At 40.3% G+C, this 17,759-nt stretch overlaps 1 protein-coding gene across 1 annotated transcript; it reads right to left on the reverse strand.

Annotated features, from left to right (window-relative positions):
• Positions 1 to 14,350: 14,350 nt before the first annotated feature.
• IL6 (interleukin 6) lies at positions 14,351 to 17,635 on the reverse strand. Its single transcript, XM_009879576.1, has 3 exons — positions 17,495 to 17,635; positions 17,096 to 17,242; positions 14,351 to 14,782 (listed from the first exon to the last, which is right to left on the reverse strand). Exons 1-3 carry the CDS (start codon positions 17,633 to 17,635, stop codon positions 14,591 to 14,593), a joined length of 480 nt encoding a protein of 159 aa, XP_009877878.1. The 3' UTR covers positions 14,351 to 14,590.
• Between the last annotated feature and the right edge of the window lie 124 nt (positions 17,636 to 17,759).

The following is a 17,759-nucleotide window of genomic DNA, read 5'->3' on the forward strand; positions in this document are numbered from 1 at the left end:
CCTCTGGGGAGCGGGCTGCGCGTGCAGCGGGGCAGCTGGAACAGCAAACGGGGCGGCGGTTTAACGCTGTGCTCAGTGACCGGCCGCTCTAGCGGGCGGGCCTGCGTGTGTCTTGCAGCGGGGAGGCCGTGCGTGAGGAGAAAGCGGCCTGCGGGCAGGAGTTGTGCTTCGTGGGGCCGAGGGGGTTTGCCAGCCTCTGGGTGAAGTTGGATTTCCAGCTTGGTGCAGGTTACCGCCTCTCCCAGAATGGCGCGGCTCCTGTTTCCCAGCCGCTGTTGGAGCCTTAATGTCATGCCCGGCGCCCAGGTTGTGTTTCGCTTGCTCCTGTCGTGGGGCTGGCGCATCGCTGCCGCATGGTAATTTGCCCGCTGAGTTTGGGCTGTGTGCCATCAGCTGTCCTTGTGACAGCCTGGCCTACTTAAGATACGCAGGTGTGCAGTAGGCCTGACACTTCACTTCTTTAATGGCAAGGGGTGCTGATTCCCGTGGTTCATCTGGCTTACTTTCTGCCTCTGTTAGTGCTTCCGTTTACTCTGTTCGGCCTTTTGGGAAAAGCATCTGAAACGGGCAGGCGTCTCTGCTTTGAATGCAAACATGTAGGAGGGTTGGGAGCTCGATGTGTTTACAGTCAAAGCTGATAGGTCGTTTTAATTAATTGAGGGGAGTACAGTGTGCAATTTGAAGGGCTTGGATTGTTCACATTGTAGATAACAATCAGGAAAAAGTTGGTCTCTTCAACATTTGCATACATCCTTTAACAACTACAAGTAGAAGAGGTCACTTCAAACACTATTGAAAAATCTCATTGGCAGTATTAGATTTAAAGTTTAATTACAGTTCCATTTTTAGTTTATGAATTATTTTAAATTGATAACTTTTGAGTGGGGAATTTCAGCAGTGTTTTGTGACCCAATTTTGCTCTTGCTGAAGTTCTGTTTTGATTTTACTTTTGTGTCAGTATCTATGAATATGAGAAGGATGCTCTTAGTTCTGAGGACAGCAGAGGAAATTAAATTAAGTTACTTAAAGTCATATAAAGGCATCTTACTGTGTTTACAGTTTCACTAATATCAAGTTGCCTAGTATATTTCTGTTATGTAGCGGTGAGAAACTAAGTTGTAGTAGTTTAACTTCATACCTGCAGAAAATAAGTGTGCTATTCCACATCTACATTGCTGTCTTCTAAATTTGTCTGCTGTAATGAAGGGACATTAAGTGAAAGCAGATGGGAGGGAGATGTGCAGGTACCACCTTTGCTTGGCATAGACATTTGGAGGTGGCATGCACTCAAAGCCTGTAGATCTGGAAGAACCTTTTTTGTACTGGGATTACATTTGAATCTGGGAAGGAAAGTGTGATGCAGTGGAAGGGCAAGAGGCTACACAGTCCTTGGTGTCACTGATTCAAGGTAAATTTTTCTGTTGACCCCTGTGCATATGAAATACATGCTAAACTAAACACAGGCAAGGAAACTTTAAGAAATTTTGAACTTTTAACTTTCTCTGAGAGGCTTTCTAGGTCAGGATGGGATGCTCGGGAGATGTTGGAGGGAGCCTGGTATGTGAATGTGCAATTACAGGTCATTGGTCAGTTGGGGTTTTTTTGTTGTGTTTTTTAAACTTTCTTTGAAGTAGCTGCCCTGTTTTAAGTAGGTAAATTAGACCAGTGCAGTTTTGTTAAACGTGGCTTGCTGGGGGGAGGGGGAAGCCTGAAACATTCACATGCACAGGGTATGACTCCTAATACAACTTCATGAATTTTAAAGCAATTTTGCTGGACGGTATGGCAACCAAAGAAGATGGGTCAGCATGTTTAATAGTCTCAAATCATATAAGATTATCTTCGAAGAGCTAACCCTGTTCCCCTGAAGGTTAATGGAAGTTTTTCCATTAACCTTCATGGCCTTTGTTTCAGGCAAGCTGACATTATTTTCTGTAAATGAGGGAAATAATATATTTTTCATAGGACATCCATTTCTAGATAGCAGGTATTGAAGAGAGCATGTTGAACAGTGCATGAATTGCATGATTCCGCTTCAAAACTTTTAATTCACAGTCCAGAGAGCAAAGATATTTCATACACTGAAACTTCAGTTGCTTCTCTAGCATACATTTGCTTTAGTTAATTGGTATTTGAGTCATTAGCTGGGGATGAAGTCTTTATAATTACTTTTATTTTCATTTTCCTGGGTGTTAGTAGATTGGCAAACATATTGTCTCTTTGCAAGCATTACTACTAGGTAGCTTTTCAGAAGGTGCTAGTAAAAAAAAAGAAGATTCTAGGATGATTTAACATTTAGAATTCTGTTATCATAAATTGAGTGAACTGTTACTGAAGTACTGCTTTTAAGTATTGCATTAGATGTCACTGCAGAATATTGCCTGTTAGGATGCACACTTATACCAGTTATAGGTGTCACTGTTGGTATGGCCTTACTAGGTTGCTTTCTGAACAACATTTAAAATCTGCATGCTTGTGTGTATATAGGTATGTGCATCTTGATCTTTGGGGTAGATAACTTCTTTCGTCTCACATAGCTAGTTGTCCCTGAATTTTAAGTCAGATAAAGATGCAGGTAAGAATTTAAAAAAAATATATATATATAAAACTGCACACTTGTATTTATTTTCTGTTTTCTAACCCTGGTAAGAGTGTGCAGTTTTTATTCGGGTTAGTACACAACTTTGTGAATTGGAGCTACCTGCTCAGTAGGTTTTCTTTTTTATTGCAATTTAATGGGCTGGAATAATTCTATGGTGATTTGACTATATAGGAGTTTACGCATACATATTTATATGTATGTATGTAATGTATGTTTCACTTCAGGTTTTAAGAGAGGTGCAGATCCTGGAATGCCTGAGCCAACTATCTGGAGGTATGTATCCGTGCCAAATGTACATACAAACCCAATGCAGATAGCTACCGTTTGGGGTGTTAGCTCTGGACAGCAACAGTTGTGATGGTTACTTTCATCCGTTGTTTTTAATTGTTCAGAGTGAAAGCATAGCTGGTCGTGGTTCTTGTTTCTTTAGAAATCCAAAGGAGAAGACAGCAAAACACAAGTTCTTTGGAGGCCCTTTGAATCTTGCATGGCTTTTAATATATGGCACTTCCTGTACATTTTGAGTGGAAGCTGCCCTTCTGATCTGTTGTAGAGCTAGGGTATGAAAGTTTCTGCACTGAGGAATAACTTCTCAGCTTTCTAGCATAAATTTAAAACAAAACCCAGTCTCCTTCTCCTTTTGCAAGTGTGGTAGTTACTCTGCATAAAAGCTGCATGAAATAAAGGGCTACATCTTTCAATATTGGTCATTGTCATGAAGCAAAGTGCATTTGCTCATGTTGCCTCTTTCTTGTGGGACCATTTGTTAGTGCTTCAATATCATGGCCTTAGTAATACTTGAATTCTTGTGGTATTTGAGTTTTATTGGAGGGGTTCCATAGGTCAAACTAATTAAATTAAAGTTTTGAAGAAAGTGTGACTCTCTTACTTTTCTTGAAATAACTTTGGTTACTGTGCAGAACCAGGTATTCCTAAGACAATTAATTGATGGCCTGTACTGTTTGCAAAGTCATATATTAACCCTTCTAGCTTCACATAGTTACAATATATAGAGATCCCATTTTTAGGATTCAAGTGTTCAAGGAAGCTACTTTTAACAGTAGAAAATATGAAAAAATATGTGTCAAGATCATGTTACAATTTCAGTAAAATCTTTTGTTGTCTTAAGAGCTACCTTGCTGGAGTTGTTTGCTGAGAGTGTTTCTATATTTAGCTTCACTAGCAGTTTGAGACTTTTTTCCTTGGTTCATTGAGTGTGTCTCTGCGCAGCATAAAGTATGTATTTCATACCAGAGTGTATGTACATAGATACCAGAAGCATGTGTTGGTCTAATCCGAAGCTTACAGACGCTCATTTCTGCGAGCACATTTTCGTGCTCTGTAGGCTTAAGTTTTATTTTAAAGGTGGCATTATTTCACTATTTTGGGGGCTAGCATTTATTCTGTACATTTACAGGGCTGTTTCTCCAGACTTGTGTTTTACAAATACCCATTTAAAAACAAGAACATGCTAAAAATCTGACTCATTTCCTCCCCCCTCCCCTTTCAGTCTACTTTGGGGATGAAGCATGTGGCGGTCCTGTTCTAGATCCAGGCGTTGGACAGAGAAAGTGTCTGAAGATACGTACATTCCAGAGGATGAGGTGGACACTTACACCAGCTGGCGCAATCAGCTTGCTAATGACATGGGTTGTACATACAACAAAACGGAGTTTATACGGACCTAACTTATTTGCATTACAGTGTAATTAAATAAATACAATTTGAATGGATGCACGTTGTTTGTAAGTCTTTACATAAGTATAATGTGGTAATTTCTTTATTACAGAAAGGATAACCTGTTGTGTGGGTTGGTTTTTTTTTTTTGGAGGACACAACAAAAATGCTCTGTGGGTATGCATATATAGTGCTCTTACTGTAAGAGGAAGTTGTTAAAGTACAACTGAAGGAAGAAAACAAGTAGACTAAACAAGGTATATGCTTTATTTTTACTCCAAACTTGTGCTTTTTGCAATCTTGTTGGTTTGACTTGAGTTGGTTTTCTCCCTTTTAACACTGAAATTCAAGCACTGAAATGGCAACTGCTAAGTCTCTGTTAAATAGAAGCTGCATTGGGTAAATTACTCTCTCCTCTCTGGAACTGTACAGGGTAGTTTGTATCTATGCTGCGATTTAAAAAAAAGCAAAAAACAAACCAAAACCAAACGTTTATTGGCTCCAAATTACCACTGCAACAAAAGTTTTTTAGTTTTCAGATTGGCTTTTTTTTAACCCCATAGATTTTCAGACTATTTTTACATTAATCAAATGTTTAAGGAATAGGAGATTCCTCAGTTTCTCATCTGATATGAAAATTCACAGTAAAATGTTACTGTGTTTAAGGGCAGACGTGATTGGAAAGGAAATGAGCCAAGAGGAAAAAATTCAATTGAAAGACAAGAATTGGAAAGAAAAAAAAAATAAAATGGGAAACATTTATATGAGCTAATGCAAACCAACATGGTCCTTGAAATTTTATTAATTGTGGTAATTAAATCAAATGTCATGAAATAGTGGAATAGCTAATGATAATAGACTGCTGACAGGGGAGTAGAGCAAAGACTGAACACAGAACAGTTGTGACCCTATATCCTGTTCCTAGTGCAGCTTTTCTAGTGCCTTTGTTTTAATGGTAACTTGAGATTAATGTAACCACTCATATGTCTTAAATTATGAAAGGAGTTCAAATATCAATCCTTTTTCTTTGCTGATCCTAATTACAATAGTAATGAAATAATCTGTTGCTACTTGATAGTGGCTTTAATCATGATAAGGAACATTTTGCTTCTGTTGAATCTAGTGGAATAACTCAAGATACTCAGTACTGAGAGATACAGTATTCAGTGTGCAGTAACTCGGATTTCTCAAAATCAGATTTTTGCATTTCCCAAGGATATATAGCGCAGCAGTGGGCGGATGGACCCGAACACCTGCAGAAGTGTATTTCATGGGCTCTGTTGTGTGTCAGACACTTGGGGATGTGGTTTGTGGGTCTTAACCACTGCATGCTTGCTCTGGCTGCTTTCCAAGAATAATAGTATTGGGCAAGAGGTAGAAAAATAGGGAAGTGTTCTTGTCTCTTCTGTTAAAAGTTTTACATAAGCATGGATATATCAAGCACGGGCCGGATTCTGTGGCCTCACCATCCTGAAAATTTCCCTTAAAATTTGTCATAGTTAAGTTTTTTTCGCAAAGACTTGAAATTATTGGATAAATATTGCTTATGCAATTCTTACTTTTATAATTTCACTTAAAGCACATCAGATAACAAATTTTTGGTGAGTCACAACTATTGTGGAAATAAGTGAAATTTGTTCTCTTTTAAAAAAAATCAAGTATAGTTCAGGAAAGTCATTAGCATAGGCTCTTTAGGGTTTCACATTGAGGAAAAAGTGGCTTTCACAGTACGTTCAAATCAAGTGAAATTCAACGCCAATATGTAGTGTAACATTTTTCATTTGTAGAAACAGTGTTTCATTCAGTATAGCCCTCTCTGTAACGAAAAGGTGAGTGAAAGTCCTTGAATAAACACTCCTTTTTTCCCTGAAAAACAGAATAATAATTCTAAGTCTTGGTAATTAATTGTAAGGTAGCAAAAAACAGAATTGTAGAAATACTTTTTTTCAAGCTTAAAAATGAAGGAATCTTTGCTCATAGTGTCTTGAAATTACTTTGCAGTTATTGTAATTTTCACAAAATTCAGATGTGCTTATAAGAGCAGACCAGCGTTCTGTGAAGTTAAACAGATTCCTATGAAGAGCCTTCATTCCCTAAAATAACTTCAGGAAATATGTGAGTTTTATCAAGACTTTTTTCTTTTTTTTTTTTTTTCTTCTGGTGGTGCTAGGGAGAAGAGGACAGGTCTCTGGAGTAAAGTGGAGGGATTCTCATGTTTGTCAGGGCTGTGGGTTAGGGACTTGAAGTTTGGTGTTACTTGTTCCAGATGTTTTAATCTCATAATTTTTGCTTTTCCATCTTTCTCCCAGTAAAACCTGAGAAAGTTTTGGTTTACTGTTGGATGGGAGACGCTTAACAACAAATGTGAGCTCCCCTGCTTGACTGTATTGATCTCTGTCAAGTGAATTGGTGGCTTCCGCAGCCAAGTATGGATTCTTTCCTGTGGTGGGGTTTGTGGCGCAGCCCTGCGAGACCACGTATGAACTCTCAGTGTTGGAATAAAGTCGATGAGTGTAGTTTACTGAAAATCGAGCTGTGACTTCCACAGCTGAGCTAAAGGCTGCAGTCTGAGATGTGTGAAATAAAGTCATTGACGCCTTCCTGTGTGCTGTGAAGATTGTACTAACCTTGAGGTGTCTTCATCTCATCTTACCTGGAAGATAAGAATCGTTTGGCTGTGTGCCTTGTGACTGCAAAGTAGAACTGGAGTGTGCTTGTGGTTGCCTTAGTGTGGGGAAATACCCCAGGTGGGAGACTGTCCCTGCAGCCTGTTGTGCCTGGTGACAATTGTGTAAGGGGCCAAGGGGAACGTTTTCTCCTGGGCTGGTCTTAGGAAGATCAGAGGCTGCCATGCTCACTATGCTGTGTTCCCAAAAATGAAGGCATCTTGAAGATTTTAAGGGAACAAGAATTCCCCGTTCTCCATCTCAAGTGAGCTGTAGTCCCATGCCCGTGATCCTTTCACATCAAGAAGACAATGTTTCTCCTTGTCAGAAGGTGCTTGCTTCTTGGGCACCTCCTGTGAGAGTAACAATGGCAGCAATGGCTTTTCTTTGGTCTCCAAGGAGGGCGTGGCGTCTGAGAACAAGAGACTGAAAAAATGGGCTGTTTCTCCTCCAGCCAGACTGCGTGTGAAATACTAGCAAAGTGTCAGGAGGTTATGAAAGGCAAGGAGCAATATGGCATCCTGTCTTCTGAATAACTTGTTCACTGGTGCACAAGAGCTGGTGGTGGTTTTACCATTTAGGAACAGTTTCTGTGTTTTCTGTCATTTCTATATTTTCTTAAATCTGCCTCTCCCATCATTGTATTCAGCTGGAGTCAGAAGATCAGTTACGACCTGGTATCGTTTGGTAATCGTGGAGGGCAATAACTCTTCAGCCCTCAGTTGAGAGCCCATTTAGTAAGGCATCTCCTGCAAGCTTGAATCTGAGGGACTGCCCTCGGGGGCGGGCATAGCAAACAACGCAAAGGGGGACAAAGACGTTGGGCTAAAAGAGGGGCAGAAAGTTAGGGTCCTGAAAAGGCAACAAAGACAAGAAGGTCGGTCAGAAGAAGAATAAAGAGCAGGAAAAATGGACAAGGTTTTAAAGGTGAAAATTAAGGAAGAAGAAAAAGATGTGCGCGTCAGAGAAGGCGGCGCAGAGCCCTGTGGTACTTGGTGTGTGACGCTGAGGGAGTTCTGTGAGTTTGGTGGTCTTCTTGGTCTTGGTGTGTGGATGGGGGGTCTCCTGGTAGCAGAGTGTGAAAAACTGGTCTGTTTAGTGTCATCACTAAAGAAGGGAGGAAAAAAAAACAGGTATCTGGCTTTCAGTATAAATTTGTTATTAATAAGTTAATCTACAAAGGAACCTACTAGGTTGCTTTAAAAACTCCTGGCCAGTTGTGAGATAAAAATGAAACGGATCAGGAATTTCTAGCAGAACTAGATACTTGTTCCAAATTTCTTGTGTAGGTATGGCTGGTATAGTCACTGGTATATAGAGTACGGTATCTCATCACAGTTATAAAACAGAGGGTATGTGCTTTTTTTTCTTGAATTAATTAATCAGCAAAAGTCACATTAACTTAAACCTATAGCTTTCAAACATTTAAACTCTGCAGACCAAGACAACGTTCATAATTTTGTCACAATGGGCCCCTGTGTAAGCAATGTATAAAACCCTTCCTTTGCTTCTTTGTACAAGCTGTCTTCCAAAATGGATGTAGATGACAAAGTGTTTCTTAAGATGTATTTTCATTGCATTGTGTTGTAAGTGAAATGGGGATCTAATAGATTGGGTTTTATCAGGAAAAAATGCTAAGGCGAACTATATACCCTGGGTATTTTTGGAAATATTTCATTCCAGTCTTGGAATTTAAGCTATGATGATACTGATGATATATTTGGAAATAAAAGCTCATTACATCTGTCCTCACCACAGGAGTAGAGACCACATCCTGGTTAAATGTCATATGACTAATTTAATTTTTACAAGTAACTACTTAATTGCCTTTTCTAAATACTTTTCCATGATGGTATGCAATGCAATAGCTGCTTGTGGGTTAAGCTTGTGGGTTACATGCATTATTTCTTGGTTATGCTTATGTTAATTCAGGATTAGGGGATGGGTAAGACAGAGGGGATGCTTATCTGCTAAGTGGAAAAGGATATTTATTCTCTGATTATTTCTTCTGATGAAGAAATCCATACCAAGTTTCTATCAAAAATAAGAAGTTCGAACAACTGCAAAGCAGGGAGCAGTTAGGAGCTTGGGAAGTGAGATAAGCCCAGTTATGCTCCAATTCTGTTTTTCAGGGTCCACTTCTTTCTCATAGAGACCCCCCCCCTCAAAGGGTGCAATTTTTGACAGTGCAACCTGAAAGCAGTCCCTTTCTAGTCAGACTGGAAGATTGCCTGTACATCTGCCCTCACATCAAATGGTCTGTCTTCTAACAAATTCTGTTTTCTTTTATAGTCCCATCCCAGGTCACCAAGCTACCTGATTAGGAGGGGTATAGGTCTTGCAATTTGAGGGACATCTTTGAACTTCATTGTTTGTTAACACATGCTAATGTGGGATCCACAGGCATAGTCAAGATATGGTCCCTTTTCCCTGGACATCTCTTCCCAGAGTGTTAGAAGTGGAAGAGGAGGCAAAGACTATTGCTGTGCAGTAATGATGGCTTAGTAGCTGGTTTTTCTATTCGGAGCTGAGGACGGGACTTTGAGCTTTCCCTGGGTAATTTTACTTCTGTGTGTGTGTGTAACAGCGCTAAGTGATTCTCTCAGGTAATAAAATCGTTAAAAGAATTTGCTTATACATCATGTTGTCCCTATTTATATGGTACAGAATATAGAACTGTATTAATATGTAAGTTCAAAGGATAAAGAAATAACTGATCATAAATACATTAGCTGTTATTGAAACCAGTCAGAATTTCACTCTCGGTACAGTTGAAACGGAATCAAATCTTGAAAATGTTATGTTAGGTAAGCACTGTCTGGTAGAAAGAAGTATGGGAGGGCAAATCAAATCTCAGTTTTCTGAATCTGAAGATTAATGTTTAATTTTTTAAAAATAGATTTTCTCATGAAGGATTCAGTCGTCTTAGATTCTGGTCACCGAATAGAAATTCAGATTGCAAAATTTCTGTAGTGTGTTTTCTGATAACAGCCAAAGTCAGTTTTGAAAGTAATGCCGAGATTTGGCTAAATATGTTTAGATTACAGGAATTAGTTGATTTTGTTAAGAGTTCAGGGAGGAAATGGTATTTCAGTGTTGGAGCCTGCAGGGGTTGCATTTCTGGGGGTGAGGGGGTGGGGTTTGGTTTTCCTCTTATCAAGAAGACAGACTGTCCTGGTTTGAGGTAAAACAGAACCAATTTTCTGTTCAGTAACTTTACTTTTTAGCTAAGCCTCTTCTCACTACTGAAATTAACAGCATATTATGCAGACACCATTTGGTCTCAGAGTGATAAGACCTATGTTTATGGCTGATGCCAAGGCATGGTATGCAGACAGGTTCCTGCTTATACTTATTGCTGTAACACCCAGGGCCAGATAACTCTGTTATGTGCCCCGTTGGAGGGTCGGCAGCTGAAAAGTGTAGAGGTGTCCCACCTGCAGGGAGGAGCAGACTGGACAGGTGACCCAGAACTGACCAACAGGGTATTCCATCCCATCTGCCTCATGCTCAGTATAAAAGCTGAGGGATCGAAGAATCAGCTCTTTCTTCAATGCCAGGTGTCCGAGGAGGACTCTGTTCGTCTGTCTTTGATCCCAATCCTGAATCCGGATCTGGAATTCAATTCCCATCCATCACTGAGTCCAGTCTGGGACTTTCCTCACTCCCAGCCGGTGACGTGATTGTCATCCTGGGAGCTTGTGTGTATATTTCTTTTTTTCCTCCTTTTTATTATTTTATTATTAATTTTTCATTAAAGTAGTTTAGAGTTTTTTCTAAACTCATAAATCTCTTTCTCTCTTCCCTTTTTCCCTCCTCGGCAAGAGGTGGGGGAGAGCATCTGTCATTCTGCCTGAGTGGTCAGTCCGGCCCAAACCACGACACAGACATTCACTGCGAGAAGTCAGAAATTGTTATTTAGTCACTGCCTGGAGAAGCAAGGGCTTACAGAAAGCTTCCCACCCAATATCACAAGGTTTACAATAATACGTATATATTTGGCAGCACTTCTTGACCATTAGGATCTGAATGATAAACACTATTGTATACTTACTTTTCCACCATATTATCTTTTAAATTGAATGTGGAGAAGATTATTAGTCACAAATAACAGTGGCAAACTTAGGGGGAAGTTTCCCATCTAGCTAAGCCAGCCTAATGGCTCATTACTGCTGAAAAGTGATCCCTTGCTTCACTGGTGGTGTAAATATTCCAGCTCTTGTAGCATCAGCTCTGTCTTGCTAACCTCACTTGCTATCAGCCGTTAATAAAATCTGTGAAGGTACTAGAGATGCGGACAGTCTCTTTCAAGTAGCTGTTCTTTCTGCCAAAATTTAGCGTTTATGTCAATACATAGGCTTACTGGGCAGGGAGTGGTACTGCAGCCTGGGAAGTGGATAAGGCTGAAACACTTTCCTCTTTTTTTTTAAGTTTCTTACACATCTGATGAAAATGTGTGGTTAAACAGAAAAATGATACTTCAGAGACTGTCATTGCAAAAAAAAAAAAATTAAGTAATTTTGCAGTACAGATTACTTTAGTATTAGATTGCATTCTGTCATCTTAATTTTTTTTTCTCTCATGTCTAGCATTTTGGTGTCATGTCCACAGCGCCGAGGAATATTTTGTTTCTTAACACTGTCTCTTAATACTGTGGGCTTACTTCTTGCATACTGTAGAGTGTATGCATGTTTTTTAGCATAGCTTTACCCTCTTTCTGCATTGATAAAGCAAATTCAAGATGAAATGAGTTAGTAATCTTTTGAGCATTCTGAAATCTCTGTGTGAGGTTAATGAGTAGGGATGCAATAGGAACGTGGGGAAGGGATCTGCAGGGAGAGGCTGGTCCTGTACAGCAGCAGCGAAAATGCTGCTTTGCTGTGGAGTTTCTTAATTTTTATAGGCAATTATTAGCAGGTCTTTTTGGTTTGGGGGTATTTCTGCCTTGCTCGTTGAGTTAGCTCTTAGGAGGAGCTCTCTTCAAGAGAAGCATTGGCGTATTTCATTGTTGCTAAAAGTAGCACAGTTATTTTTGAGGATTGATTTATAGGAGTTAGGAATGTTCATTTTTACTATTGTTCTGGGTTTTTATGTGTTTGCGCTGGTCTGCCAACTAAAACAAATGTCCATGTATGTTTATTGATGGCTGTAAAATACTTTCTACACAGCAAACTGGAAAAAGGACGATAAATTGGTTTGGGAAGCTCTATAACATGCTCAACAGTGTCTAGTTTTCCTCCGACTTCCATGTGAATTCCCCACTGCAATTATTCATGTGCCGCAAGCACCGAGTGTAGATTTCAGCAAGCGGTGCTTATCCTGGGGACAGTCCCTGACATGGGCACAGTGACAGCAAGACGATGGCCAGGAAGGCAGCTGCTGCGTTGAAGTACCCTGAGAATAGCGGGTGGCTTTGGAAGAGCCACAGGTAGAATGACAGCAGCTCAGCGGCAGCATCAACGGTACCCATCACCCCAGGAAGGACTCGAAGTTGACCTCCCCACCCAGCAAGCAGTGATCTTTGCTTCTCTTCCGCATCCTAAAATGTGGTAGCATTTACATCTTTACTTGAATGGTGGACAACCTGGGGTGGCCACCAGCTGAAGGGTGCCAATGGGACGCTTGTCTATTAATTGTGCAAGATTTCAGTACCCTGTATCTTAGATGCTTCCTGGAATTCAAGGAGGAAATCAGTGTGAGTTTGTTTAGCTGCAGTGTACATAGTAACTAATGGTGATCTCAGGCAACCACCCACTACTGGGAGAGGTGAGATCAGGACGTGCCTTTCTTTTTGTTCTTTCTTCCTTTCTTTCATTTTTTCCCTCCTCTGTTCTTGCATAATCATAATACAGTCCTTAAAAGGTCCAATGTGGAATCTACATTTGGGTCTCATAGCTATTTGGGTCTCATCGCTACTATGGACATAATAAGGGCCAGAATGGTCTCTAACCAAATGGTCACTAAGAAAATCTCTCTGAAGGTAAGCTGTGAAAAAGCCAAACCAGGGTCTCCTGTGTCTTCTAGAGCATGTGCCAGGACAGCTAAAGCAGGTTCTTCTGTGTTGCGAGAAAAAAGCATTCGCCGCAGACATCTTGAAAGTGACCACTTTGAGGTCTCCTCCTTCCTACAGAGATGTTGCACAACTCGAGATGTTGGTTTTGCCATATTGGGCAAAGATGTGGTTTGGTTTGTTTTGAGCCTCTAAGTTGCAGGCTCTGGGTGGACTGGTCACTGTTTTGGCATCCCCAGCAGTGGAATGCATGTGTGGAGGATCAGAGGATCAGATCGCTCAGAGGAAGAAGAGAGTTTACTGACATCCTTATCCACATTCCAGGGCATGCCTTTCATCTCCTCATCTGCTCCCCCATGCTTCATGAAAGAGAGGGCAATTAATGTTCCACCATTTGCAGGGACAAAGCTCAAGGGGCTCTGGCCGCTTGCGTCCTTTGTGTGTGCTGTGAATTCCCCTGAGTTTGGGTGTAGGAGGTACCTGTGCAGCCACAGTGAAGCAGATGATACAGCTAAGGGATGTTTCAGCAGTTTGGTACTCAGACTAAGGATGTGGGTTTGGTTTTTTTGTCTACAGTATATTCAAGAATTTGCATTCATGCTGTGTGACCTGTCCATGCGAGTGGAGTACAAATGACAAAAGACAAATACATTAGGTCATCAACAGTCATTGACATCTCCACAGCAATATGTTGATTTATGCCACCTAAGGAGGGAACCCAAGATTATTTTTTTTCCCGCTTCTTGGGGAAGCGGGGAGAGATGTTTAATCAAACTTGAAAAATTCCTTTGGATGACAGCAGTAAGTCTAACGGATGACAGTATTCATGTCAAACCTGTTAATTTGGTGTCTCATGATTTTATTAGTTTAAAAGAGATTGCTTGACTTGTAAGCATCTGCTTAAAACCAATTACAATTGTATGGAGTGTTGTTTATTAAATATAGGGGACTTGTTCATTTGTTTCTGAAGAGCAATGATGCTTTATCGTCTTCATTCTGAATTGCCATGTTCAGTGCGTCTGGTTCATTTATACCACATTTTAAGAATTATATGTTGATCTGGGTGTCTGTATGTGTGTGTGTATGTGCTATGTACATAACTGACCGAATTATACAGATAAAATTTAAAGTCTTGAAAGTGATTATTTTGATAATTGCAGGTATTAAAAGTTGGATACATTAGAGTTCTGTATTCTTATTTAAAGTTCAAACAGGTTATACGGGTGTTGGGGTTTTTTAAATCAGCTTTTATTTATTCTAAAAATATAAATAAGTCATAAATACCATCTCAAATATTTTAAAAGCATAAGTTATACAACAGTTTTTCTGGCTTCTGAAAATACTTTTTTTGCTGTTGTTGAATACATATTAAATAAGTGGATGTTCTGAATAGTACCATTAGAAATGAAATAAAATAGGTCCTTTGTTTAAATTATTTCTAAATATCGAAAATATAAATACAAAACATTAGAAACGAATAAATATTTTAAATACAATAAATAGGTTCCTGGAAGGAAATTAGAATATTATATAAATGCAAACCATTGTTACTATTTTTGGTTCTTAAAACAGAACAACACTGTCATCTGCCACATGACAGATTTGTAACAAAGGATTGTGCCTGAACTAAAACATTCAGGCACTGAAACTCCTGGTGTTTTTCAAATAGCGAACGGCCCTCACGGTTTTCTCCATAAACGAAGTAAAGTCTCGGAGGATGAGGTGGGTGGTGATTTTCTCTATCCAGGTCTTATTGGACTTCAGCTTTGCGCGGAGGGACTCCTGGGTAGCTGAGTCGGGGATGATCACTTCATCGGGTTTTATCACCTGTGGAAAAGACAATATTGGGGTGCCCCGGTTAAAACATTGTAATTGAGCTTGCGGGGGAGCATCAGTTTATATGTATAACATGTTCCAGACCAGCTGCGGATGACAGACCTCCCTGGGACCTGTGCCTCCCTACAGCCCCGCTTCTACAGTGGGGTCTGAGGGACCTTGGCACCTGCTACGGTTACTGCGGAAGAATCAGAGGGTCTCATCTGATCTGTACCATTTGTTTGGGTCTGAATGCAACGTCTGGCATCGTGGTCCAACATGCTGCATTGAACAGGTCGATACACCTCTCCTGCTACCTGCCAACCGCGTGGTTACTTGTGAAGATGCTGAACATGATTTGTCCTAACCTGTACTGGCTGCTCCATCCTGAGTCATAAGTTAATTAGATGACATTGAACTACTCTCACAGTTTGTGGATTAAGAGTTTCTAAAGATGTCAAACTTGTTTAGCCGCTTAATTCTTACTTTCCAGGCATTTAGGCACGTGGGAGACTTAAGTGTCACCAACTTTCACTGATGTGTGGGATGCTAGCTGCAAGATGAGTGAAAGGAGCTTTGTACCTAATGCTGACTGACAGTGCTAGGCACCTGGTACCCAAATGTCTTTTAAGAATTTATCCCATGAAGCAGGTAAGCGACTTCTAAAAATGGGAGTTTCCCAAATCATAGAGCTGTTTTAGATTATTTGGGGTCTAGAAGTCTAACAATAAAGTATCTACTTCATCCTGGTTTTAGGATCTACCCTTTAATAAGAGACAACAGCACGTGAACCTCCTTCTGGAACATCTTTTTTGTGAAATTCAGTAAGATAGGAATATTTTTTTCTGTCCAGACTACTTGGAAGTGAATTCTGATCACGCACCCAGTTACTGGTATATCCCAACTCCTTGTTGCATGCTGTAAAAGTTTGTATCCGGATATCCAGACAGGTGTCGTGTTGATGGATCTACCTGACCACAAGTGACAGATCCTGTCCTTGCTCTCCTTGCCTTAAATAGCAGATAGACTTCTCTCAAAAAACCCACAAAAAACAAAACAACCCCAAAAAACCCCAAACCAAACCCCAGACTTCCAACCTGGAGATCAAGACTCCTCTTTTTCTCAAAATCTCTATAGTTTCCGTAAGTACAGGTTTTGCTTTTGACTATTGTATTTAATTCTGCCTGTTCTAGTTACCTCGATCTTTCTCACTTTCAAAAATGACTAGTCTCCCCCAGTTATGAAACAGACTTTCTACAAACTAATACATCAAGTTGGAAGCCAGCAGTCGGTTGCTGTCTTACGATGGGACTATTCTTCTTAGCTAGTACGGTGTGAAAAAAAGCAGTTCAGCTCCCTTTCACTGAAAGAATGACGGACATAAATAAATGTGTCAGGAAAGGTATGGCAAACATACAATGGGCTTTTCAAACACTGAATAACACCTTGAAGGAAATAATGCCCTGAGATTTCTGCAGTCCTTACTCACCTGGGTGGTTCTTACTCAGGCAAATAGTTTCCCTGATGACAAAGTATTCATGTTAAGGGTTATTAACGTGAGTAAGAACTGCAGGAATGAAGTGAATTTTTGAAGTGTGATCTTTCATAGCTCTCAAAAACATAGGAAATGACTGTGAGATATGAATAACATTTAGTTTACCGAATCGAAAGAGAATTATGTGTTTTTAAAGAAGGAAGATTTGTTTTTCATTATGATTGCTAGTGAAAAGTGTGCTTTTCAATAGGCAGCACCTTTTATTTAGTCAAGTTATTAAGTTATGTTTTGAATTTAACTGCCTTGATTTTTAAGCTACTTGTATCTCAATATACCATACAACTTGGCTTAAAAGTTTGTTTTGGAGAGTTTTAAAGATTAATAATATTGTAAAAATGTATTTGCTTTCATTTATGTATTTTTTTTAAAAAAACCCTTATTTCTACTTCTGGAGGGGGTTGCAGCATTAGAAGGCTTGGACTGAACTGCAGTTCTGCAATTAGGAACAAACTCACTGAGAAATCTTACTTCTATCAGTCAGGCAGCATTCGTATATTTGTTCATAAGACAATATGATGCATTTCATTGTTGGTTTGGAAATTAGAAATAACAATGGAAAGTAAAAAGAAGAGTTGTTTCTTTAAAAAGGAAAACGAAACCTTGTAAAACCTGTTAGTCATAAGGGTAAGTGAGCATAAGGAGCCATCACCTGTTTCCGCTAAGAGAAATGAAAGTGGGAAATGTTCAACTTCCCATAGCATCCTATTTCTCTGACTACACATCGATGCTAAGCCATAACAATTATTGGAGTGAATTTAAAACCAACTCACCATCTGCCTTATGGTACGTGCCAGGTGCTCTGTACTATAGCACAGCAATTCCACATTTTGCTTTTCACTAGTAAAAGTTTCTTGTACGTATTTAAGGTATGTCTGAAATGTATAAAGCCCGCTGGAGATTTTCTTCAAGCATTTGTCCTGAAATGAGAGGAAGGTGAGAAAGTCACTTAGAGCTTAGAAATGCCTTGATCGCAATATTGGGCACACAGTGCAGGTAAGTGGGTGATGCTTATACAGAGCGTGGAGGTCTGTGCCACCCCAAAGCCAGCCAGAGCCGGCACAAATCTTTAGGTCGACTTCTGCAGTTTTTTGGAGCAGGCAAAAAAGTACCGCTGGGGCTTCTTGCCCCAGGTATATAGGATTAGACCAGAAAGGAGAGGAGTTCCTTGCCTCATCGAAGCCGGCGAGCAGACACCCATCTTCCTCTGTCACCTTGGGGAGGTTGAGGTTGTTCTGGACGAGCATCTCCATGCTGTTCTCACAGACGGTAAACTTCTCGCACATCTGGGGAGAGACACCGAGAGGTTTCATCTCACCTTTGCCCGTAGGGCAGCGGCCCCCCCCGCCCCGGGCCGGCTGTGAACTAGCGTACGAGCCCTCTGCCCTCTCTCCCCCTCCCCGGGCCGCCCGCTACCCACCTCCTCCTGCAGCTGAG

Source organism: Charadrius vociferus, unplaced genomic scaffold (genome assembly GCF_000708025.1).
Source record: "Charadrius vociferus isolate BGI_N301 unplaced genomic scaffold, ASM70802v2 scaffold262, whole genome shotgun sequence".
Taxonomy (NCBI): domain Eukaryota; kingdom Metazoa; phylum Chordata; class Aves; order Charadriiformes; family Charadriidae; genus Charadrius; species Charadrius vociferus.

Coding starts and splice junctions, on each gene's coding strand:
- IL6 (XM_009879576.1), bottom strand. CDS start 17,635: ATGAAACCTCTCGGTGTCTCTCCCCAGATGTGCGAGAAGTTTACCGTC. Junction 17,243..17,494: donor TGCTCGCCGGCTTCGATGAG/GCAAGGAACTCC, acceptor CTCTCATTTCAG/GACAAATGCTTGAAGAAAAT. Junction 14,783..17,095: donor CACGTACCATAAGGCAGATG/GTGAGTTGGTTT, acceptor TCTTTTCCACAG/GTGATAAAACCCGATGAAGT.